General features: G+C 39.6%; 1 protein-coding gene across 1 annotated transcript; it reads right to left on the bottom strand.

Annotated features, from left to right (window-relative positions):
• Positions 1-1,312: 1,312 nt before the first annotated feature.
• Positions 1,313-8,512, bottom strand: LOC146578700 (V-set and immunoglobulin domain-containing protein 1-like). The gene is made up of 4 exons (XM_085269059.1): positions 8,430-8,512; positions 3,515-3,608; positions 2,933-3,289; positions 1,313-2,805 (listed from the first exon to the last, which is right to left on the bottom strand). The coding sequence occupies exons 2-4, from the start codon at positions 3,564-3,566 to the stop codon at positions 2,606-2,608; spliced, it is 609 nt and encodes a 202-aa protein (XP_085125185.1). The 5' UTR covers positions 3,567-3,608; positions 8,430-8,512; the 3' UTR covers positions 1,313-2,605.
• Positions 8,513-9,357: the final 845 nt, after the last annotated feature.

Genomic DNA, 9,357 nt, shown 5'->3' with positions numbered 1-9,357 from the left:
GTGGTCAGTTAAAAGATGATTTTTTGTTTATTTGTTTGTTTGTTTTTTAAACAGAGATACTTACAGCAGTGTCCTCACGTGGAGATCGATCACCCACCACAAACTTCAGATCACATTCACAAATCTGAGGGTCAGACAAGTGAAAATTTTCAAAGGATGACATTTAAATCAGTTAGATCTCTCCCAGCCTGATTGTTTGTAAGACTTCTAGAGGAGCTTTATCAAGTAGGGAACTTGAACTTCAGAAAATCATGAAAGTTGATATTGAAGTAGAATGGTCTCCCCCAAAAGGTTTGATAACAGTGGCAGTGGCGGAAAACACATCCTCCTCACTTACTCCTCCTGCAGCGTCTGAAGTGCACCTTTAATTATCAGTTAAATCTTGGTTAACAATATCTGCTGTGAGTGTGAATCAGAGACACACTGTCAGGCCTTTAAATCAAAATGTTGTATATATGCAGCCACCAGGTGGAAGCACAGGACCTTCAATTTATCCAGTGTGAAATTATGGTGGAAAAAAATCACTTCTACAGCAAAAAAATCAGAGAGAAGCTATAAGCTGAATAAGGGAGATTTCATTATTCTGCAAAATTAATCTTGAAATATTTGTCATTTTAAAAGATGGTATTTTGAAAATACGTATTTGCCTTATGGTGATTGGTGTATAAGTGTGAGTGAGTTGAGTGAGGGACATAAACCAGCAGTGGAAGTTCACTCTGTTTCAGTGTCTAAGGAGCTTGGAAAGAAAGCAGCTGGAGTTCTCTAAGTTTCTTGAAGATGTTTCACTTCTCATCCAAGAGGCTTCCTCAACTCCAAAAATCAAATGGTGAAGGTTCTAGTTATTCAAACTGTTGTGGGTCTGTCCCATAAGAGGTTCATTGACCCACAATTGATCATGTGCCTCATCACATGAGACAAGGTTTGAAAAACAAACTGGGTAAATGCATTCCTTGACAGATGAACTATGTCAGAGTGACGTAAAAGCAGCTTAACTGTGGGTGTTTGTGCGTCAGATCTGATGCAGGATTGCATATTTTCACTTTCAGACACTCCTCCTCTCAATCAGAATGAATGAGGAGAATGAATGTCGCAAGTGCACATAATTTACAAATGCTGTAACCCATTCACTTTCTTCCGCATATTAGAGATAGGCCCATGAAGCCTTGTGAAGCTTCTGTGACTTCTTTCTCATTGTACAAGTAAAAGATATGAAAGTTCCAAGCGTCAAAAACAGGCCCTACCAGTGACATCTGGTGGTCAGCTGCAATTATAGCAGCCACAAACTTTCAAACGATTCACGCATCCAGCTGATTGCAATTCCAACACAAAATGAATAACATTAGTTTTAGGTAGCTGTGTTTTCATTCTAAGAGTCAGTGCCCACAAATGAAAGTGTTACAGCATTTAGAAAGGTAAGTTTATGAAGTTTATTATTGCCACCAGGACCAGTAATAAAATTATTTAAAAAAAAAAAAGCATGTAACTGTGTTAAAATAAATCTCATAGTTCACAGTTTTCCCAAAAATTAATTTATTTATCAAATTGCCAAAAAGTGATTTCCAGTATGGCCCATAACTTGTCAAACATATCTTTTGTGGAAGATATCAAGTCATTTGAACAATGTGTATATTTGCAGGTTTTGTCAGACTGAGAGCTGCAACACTTTCTCATCCCAGTGATGAACAGGCAGATGTCATGATCCTTCCAAATTGCCTCCAAATTGATGTCAGCTGGGTTTTTGTTATGTTGTTCTCTCTCTCTCTTCCACTCCTCTCCAACTGAGTAGAACTCATTACAGGTTCCCGCATTTGACCTATGCACCTGCAAGTAACTCGTGTTCCTGCATTTTCCTGCCACTACTTAAGGCAACAGCTCTGTGCTACTCAATACTGGATTGTTGTACTATAGTCAGTGTAGCCCCAGTTACAGATCCCGGTGCTCACATAAAGAGCCAAAATGTAACAGAACCAAGTCATATATGGATATTTCACTCAGCCAAAAGTCAAATTTACACACATAGTCAAGAACCCTTTGGAAACAAAAGTGGGAAGGTGAAATTATTGCGTAAGTATAATGTTAAACTTTGTGATGACATCTCATAATAAGCTAAAGTGTAACCTTTGTCTGAGTGTGTGCTATTAATACTCTAAATGTGACTTTAAGTTTTGGTGATAAATTTCCTCAGGAGGAGCAGTGATGTCCAAAGTGTTCAAAATGTTAGGGAGGGCATTTAGCTGGGGACAGTTGTTGTCTGTTAGCTCTTTTGGTGAAATACACCACTTGTACTGGTATCTAGTATGCATGTTATTTGACTATAATGCTTTACGGGGGGCTTTCTTTACTTGTTTCATTAATTAATTCTACTTCCTAAATAAAACATTTCTGAAGACGTTTGTTTTTGCGACAAGGGTTGGAGCAGCAAACCGCAGCAACCCTACTCCCCACGGGCTTGTGTTGGGGAAACAATACTGTGTTGGAACAAAAAATGCAAACGACTGCACATGCTTAGAAGAAAACAGAAGATGCACGCAATGTGTGTTTTAATGACATGATTCATATAATATTTTAAATGCATATTGGCAATTAGCCAATTGCTGTTAGTTTGTCACCTTTGCGACCGTTTTGTCATATCAACAGGAGGAAGAGATTGTAAGACATTGTAAGACAACAAAACAACAAGAATCACCACCAAAGCTAACAGACCACCTGCCAGTCCAATAAATCCTCCATCTCTTTCATCCTTGTTCCCAACGTCCATACCTCCATTCTCCTCATCGCTAAGAGCGGTGATCTCTTGAGGCCGACCTGCAGGTGAGAAACAGGTGTGAGGTGTCAGCTGTCAGGTAGGTGATGAGTGAAGAACAGAACAGAATCCATTTCCTCTTCAAACTGCTGTCAGATCACACACACACACTCAACTCTCCTCACTCACCTGGAGGAACAACTGTCAGCTTGATTTCATGCTTGAGCTCAAAGGTAGAGCTGCTACTGTCTCTTATGTTTTGTGCGATGATACGACACTCATACGTTCCAGTGTCTTTAATTGTGGTGTTGGACAAAATGATGGACATGTTCCCATTTTTCATTTGCGGATCTCTCAGTTTCACTCGATCTCTAAAAGTTGGATGCTGGAAGGTTTTATGAAGATGACCATCTCGGTAGAAGAAGACATATCCATCCGACAACAGATCAAGTCTTTTCCACTCTAACAGGACAAGTTTGGCTTTTTTAGGACCCTGACACTCCAGCTGGGCATTCCTGTCTGCCTGCACATCTATCTCTTTTAAGCCTGAGCAAAAGACAGAATGAGGAAGTGGGACACACAGTCTTTGTGACGTTATAAATGCAGAAACAAGTAGAAAAACAACACCTTTTTTTCCAATCATATCATTATGACAGACAAGCTACACACAACCCTGTTAGATACACAAATACTGTTTAGAACATTTCTCTTTTTTCCTCATGAGTTTTTTGTTTTGAACGAACTAAAATCAACGTCCCCTTTTTGACTCACCCGTAGATGCCGAACTCAGAGACAAAATGAGAAGGACAGTGAGAGGATTCATCTATGACGGGTCGTGCAGACAGTGGAGTTGCTGCAACCTGACCTGAAGGAAGAAATGTATAAATTGAACAACAGCCTAGCTCACTGCTGAGAGCCTAGCTCATTCAGTTCATTCTGCTCTGTTTTATGAAACTCCCAGCATTACTGAGGAACAACAAGATGATCTAAATGTTTGGTGTGAGGACTGAGTTAATATTATTAGGACAGAGCCAAACGTTTGGCAATAAAACAAGAAATTGAATTATTCTTCTTGTGAAATGAAACTCTTAAAAACATATACGACACAAGTTCAACTGTCAGTCATAAAGTGACAATGAGCCTCTTCAGTCAATCAAGAGGCAGAGTTAGTATTTAATAAATCTAAAATTCCACCGTTCATAATGAAGGATATTTTTCACAGGCTGTTCTCGTTGCATGACCTTACAAGACCTCTGGTTTAGAAACCTTTGGTCTTGCAGTTCATCTTCTGGGCCCTATTTCAGGAAGCCGGTTTAGTGGAAAAACTGAGTAAGTATACCCTGAGTTAACGAAAACTCTGGGTTTTCGGTTTCACAAAGCGAGTTCAGCTGCAGCCTGAGTGAGTCACTATGACGACACACGCCGTGAAGCTAACCTGCCCCCTAGCAGGTTTACCACAACTAACCCTGACTGTCTCCGCCCCTTTGTCGGAAACCTGACAGTAGGAAGTGTCGGACATGGCGTGCTCTTCCTTGAAGAGCCAGTAGATCGTGAAGCCCAAATTCTCCGCAGAGCTCTCCGCCGGGAGAGAGTGATTAGAGCGCGTTTGGACATTTTATCATTTCCTGATGATTTTCTGTGCGAACGTTACCGTTTCTCAGCACAATCTATAAGTCATTTGGATAACATCCTCAGGCCATATATTACGCATGTGACACATCGCGGACATGCTCTCAGTTCTGTACATATTATTTGTATTGCACTTCGGTTTTTTGCAAACGGGAGCTTTCTGTATAATATTGGTGACGCTGAGCACGTTTCCAAGGCTACCGTCTGTCGGGCAGTCAGGAATGTTACAGTTGCACTGAAACGTCTCCTGTACACGTTTGTGGTGTTCCCCGGTCACAGACCCACAAGATTCATCAAAGAGGGATGCCACAAAATTGCAGGTATCAGGATGAACAAAACTTAATTCATGATGTGGTGATACTTGGACTACTACTTAAATTTTACATTTATTTTCAGGGTTCCCAGGCGTGATTGGCTGTACAGATGGCACTCACATTCCAATCATTGCTTCTTTAGTAAATGAAGGAGACTAAGTGAACAGGAAGTCTTTCCACAGCATTAATGTACAGGTACATAGTTCCCTGTAGCATTTCAAACTAACAAATTATTTCATTATAGTAATGGATGCTAATTTGTGTTCTCTGCACTGTGAAGATCATATGTGATGCTGCCAACATTATCACAAATGTGGAAGCCAAGTGGCCAGGCTCTGTCCATGACTCACAAATATTCCGTGAATGTACACTGAGCACAAAATTTGGACATGGTGAGTTGAGAATACTTTAAAATATATAAAGACCAATTGCTTCAGGGACATTTGAACTGAAGTGTATCCTTCTGTCTTAGGAGAGTTCACTGGCTACTTGCTTGGTGATAGGGGGTATCCATGTTTACCCTATTTGCTTACCCCTTACCCTGACCCTGAACCAGGCCCACAGCAGCGATATAATCTGGCTAATTGCAGGACAAGAGCCAGAATTGAAATGACTATCGGAATGCTTAAGGCCCGGTTCCAGTGCCTGCAAAGACTCAGGGTCACCCCAGAAAGGGCATGTGACATTATTGTGGCATGTGTGATTCTACACAACATTGCCACAATTAGAGGAGAACACTGTCCTTCTGAACCAAACATCAGCAGTGATCCAAACCATGAACATCCTGACCCTCCCACGGACATACAAGATGGAAGCGCAGTCAGAGACACCATATGTCACAATCATTTCTTTTGACCCATCACCTCAACATGTTGAAAGAAGAATAAACTGATTTTTTGTTCAACTGGCTTTATTGGTCACCTGTGTTTCCTGTACACAAAGTATTAAAAGATGTAAACCTCATAAAGTGTCTCTGTTGCTTCCTCCTCTGTAACAGCTGTCAATGTTTCTTCATTATTTTCCTGTAGTAAAGAAATAAACAACATTGCTGTTCTACTGTAAACTCATATAATCTGTGGAGTATTACTCACAACTGCATGTTGGTCTGGCTCAACAGGAGGCTGCACCAGATGCAGTACACCACCACCATCAACTGATAGAATATGAGGTTTATACAGGTCACTTATAACTTACAAGGGACCAAATGGCAATTAACAAACATACCAATCACCTTACACTTCATTGTCATTATGCTCTCAAAGACAACCAAGACTGAGGGAAGGCAAAATCAGTAGGAAAATAACTTCACTACAAAATAATCCATTATGGTAAAGAGTTTATCAAATGAATGAGTAGCACTGCAAAGGTGACTGTGAAGAAAGGATGTATGCACATCATGTATTATTTTGGATTTACCCCCTATGTAGGCACTTGTGTCTTGCGGGGTTATTGACTCAGAGGATGTCCCCGCAGAGATGCCTTCGGCCACAGGGCGCCCACTGTTTTGGCTGAGGGCCAACTGCTCAGCCTCTGTGAGTGGTGGAGGACCCCCACCTGTTTTTCGGGCCTCCGCTTTTTTTCTGTTGGCTATAACGGGCCACATTTGAGCATACAGAGTAAGCAAATATGTACTTGTAATGTGCTCAGATAATTTCAATAAGTGCTTACAGACAGAAAATTAATGTAGCCTCTAACTGCAATTGATTTACATGGGACACACAGACCAAGCACTATGGCTCATAATACAATTACACCTCACCTGTTTGGACTATATTTTTATATTTCATTTTTACTTGCTGCCAGGAACGTTTGGGGCCTGTTGGGTTGCACCTGCGCTCACATCACGTCACAAAATAAAATAACAAATAAAATAACATATAATAAAATAACGTGTTAAATGGGTGGAAATCCCTCGATCAATGTTTAAATTAACACTCACGCATTGACTCTGTCGGCTATGTTTTGCCATGCATGCTCCCTTTCTTTTGCAGCTTTGGCTGTGTTACTTTTTTCCGCGTAATCTGCATGTTTTCGGCATATGCTGCCATCAGAATTTCGGCCTCAAGCGCTGTAAAATACATTGACCGCGCCTTCTTTCCCTCCGTCTCCATGGTGACTCGCTTAATCTGTGCTCCGCTTATCAGGGCTTTATGTATCCTCGTCCGCGCGCTTGACTTGGGGTTAAAGCAACTCCGCGTTGATTGAACTAATTGTTATCAGCCTTTCTGGAACGGAATATTCCGAGTTGGACAGTTCGGGGTTACTCAACCGTGAGTGTCGTTTTTCACTCTGAGTTTTCCAAACCGGCTTCCTGAAATAGGGCCCTGCACATTGTATTTTCAAAACATACGGCAGCACATTTTTAGGGATAGACTAGAGTAAGGTAGTTCCACACCTCAACGCACAACTCTTCTCTTTTCCTAAGTCCTTAGCAATTCTCATATGCACTTTTCCTTGACCTCTATGGTGCTTGTATAGAGATCAATAAAAAGAGGTTAGGAACAGTGTTAGACAAGTTACTTTGAAAAGGTAATTAATTATAGGTACTAGTTACTTCTACAAAAAAGTAACTGAGTTAGTGAGTTACAAGATACTAAAAGTAATTAATTACTTGAAAAGTAACTATTGCGTTACTTTAAAAAAAATCTTTAACCCTCTGGGGCCTAGGGTATAATTGGCCATTTTTAACTACTTTTGATTTGACCTCTACATTTCACCTTTAAAAACTATTTACTTGCCTTGTTTGGTCTCATTCTTTTCAGCACAACCTCACGTGTTATGTTTTTATTTTGACATACTGTATTAACACATTTGATCTAAAATCGGACAAAAAACATAAAATCCGAGTAGAAAACGTTATATTTTTACTGTTTATCATGACTCTGGTTTTACGTGGCCCATCAACACAATTTAAAACCTGGTATATATCACCTTGTTGCTTTGTCATTTTAAAGTGGTCGTAGGATTGGCTTACCACGACTCATTTATTCTTCCTCAGTCAGTAACAGCAGCAATCATGCTGTTAATAACAACGCTACTTGTAACGCCATTATTCCCATCACTGGTTAGGAATAGGAGATAGGGGCATTTTTGGAACGCACGCTGAGAAATAAAAGATAAAAGTAATGTATGATAGCAACAACATGTTTCTGTACTATATTTAAACTGCTATAAATGACATAAAATCTATAATATTAAGTGAGGAAGAACATTCTTGTCACACCACAGAAAAACGTCTAACTCTACAAAAAATGTATTTAATTGAAGTAAAGCGTCTCAGTGATATTAATTTATTATTATTATTATTATTATTATTATTATTATTATTATTATTATTATTATTATCATTACTAATATTATTTCTTTTTCAGTGAGATGTGGCTAAGATGGCAGCAGAAATTTTAAATATACCATAACTGTTCTGGATGATTTGGATTACAGGCTAATAAAGAACGCAGATCAAGTACAATAAAGCAGTCATAAGAACACTTAACGTCCTTTTAAAAATATATATGCAATATATATATAAATATATATATATATAAACCCTTTCTACAGCTCATATACCAATATAAACATTTAAATTAAGCGCCTCCTAAAATCACCTCATTTCAGAATGAATGGATGTAGTGAGCATCTATGTTATCAGCCACGATCTAAAAAAGTGACCCGAGCATCGACACGGGGTGTCATAGTCGTCACTCTGCACGCAGCAGATGAGGAGGACAGGACATTTAGCCTACCTTGTGCAGTTCTTTTAGTTTAAATCGCCTTCATTGTGATGAAATTCGCTGACATCTAAGTCTGTCTGACTTCTTCTTCGGTCAGAACACAAGTCAGTGAGTAATCACAGAAAAACCTGCCTGTTATACCGGCTGTAGCCCCGCCCCTATCACTACAATCATGGAACGATCCGGAAACTGACATCACAATTTTGAGATAATACTGTGTGTTTTGTTTCATTTGGCAGCAAACTATAAAATAGGGCAAAACACTGTGCTTGCTGTCCTCATATCAAATTCTGACCTTCTTATTGTGGTTGTCCAAATTCATAAGCTGCATCCTCCTGAGGACCCGGCCCACATAGGCCGCAAAGGCCGAGTCCTCAGGTGGATGCAGCTTATGAATTTGGACACTCCCTTAATTCAGTTTTTATGTTATTTTTTTACTTCCAGAGCATTAAAACCCAAAGATAAAGCTGAAAACTAAAGCTGCCCTTCAAACTTCATTTGATTAAATCCAACAAAATTTCTCTAATGAGAAATTGAAATGAGCCGTGAATCACAAGTCTGTGAACTAGCAGTGCTGGCAGTTTTTACTGTCTTTACTGTCTTTAAATAGCCTCATCATTTTAAATATATCAGCTGTTGTCCTGTCTTACTGAATAGTGTTCTGTTTTTTTGTTCTATATATAAAACTAGTTTGTGATTAGTCATTTGGAGCCACTGTCACCCCTTTAACAGGAACGTGCAGGGGAAAGCCTGGAAGCCATGTGACAGTTTATCCTGACTGCTGAGGTGAATCAAGATTAGGCATGTGGAACTTACTTCATAGTGCAGCCCTGTGGTCAGAGTTTTGCATTCTCTACAACACTGGCAGTAAAGAATAGGGTTTGCAGTTTTAATGTTCTTTTACATTCACTTCTACTGTCTTGGGTTGTTAAGTCAGGGT

Source organism: Mchenga conophoros, linkage group LG3, assembly GCF_057382185.1.
Source record: "Mchenga conophoros isolate Kocher_MC1m ecotype Shallow Benthic linkage group LG3, M_conophoros_male_GT1.1, whole genome shotgun sequence".
NCBI lineage: Eukaryota > Metazoa > Chordata > Actinopteri > Cichliformes > Cichlidae > Mchenga > Mchenga conophoros.
The sequence above is the reverse complement of the archived record's forward strand: the minus strand, read 5'-3'. Positions and strand labels throughout refer to the sequence as shown.

What these genes read in the sequence shown, in the direction of transcription:
- LOC146578700 (XM_085269059.1), bottom strand. Translation starts at nt 3,566, where the DNA reads ATGAATCCTCTCACTGTCCTTCTCATTTTGTCTCTGAGTTCGGCATCT. An exon ending in TCTGAGTTCGGCATCTACGG is followed by an intron (nt 3,290 to 3,514) that starts GTGAGTCAAAAA and finishes TCTTTTGCTCAG; the next exon opens with GCTTAAAAGAGATAGATGTG. An exon ending in GCTGACAGTTGTTCCTCCAG is followed by an intron (nt 2,806 to 2,932) that starts GTGAGTGAGGAG and finishes TCTCACCTGCAG; the next exon opens with GTCGGCCTCAAGAGATCACC.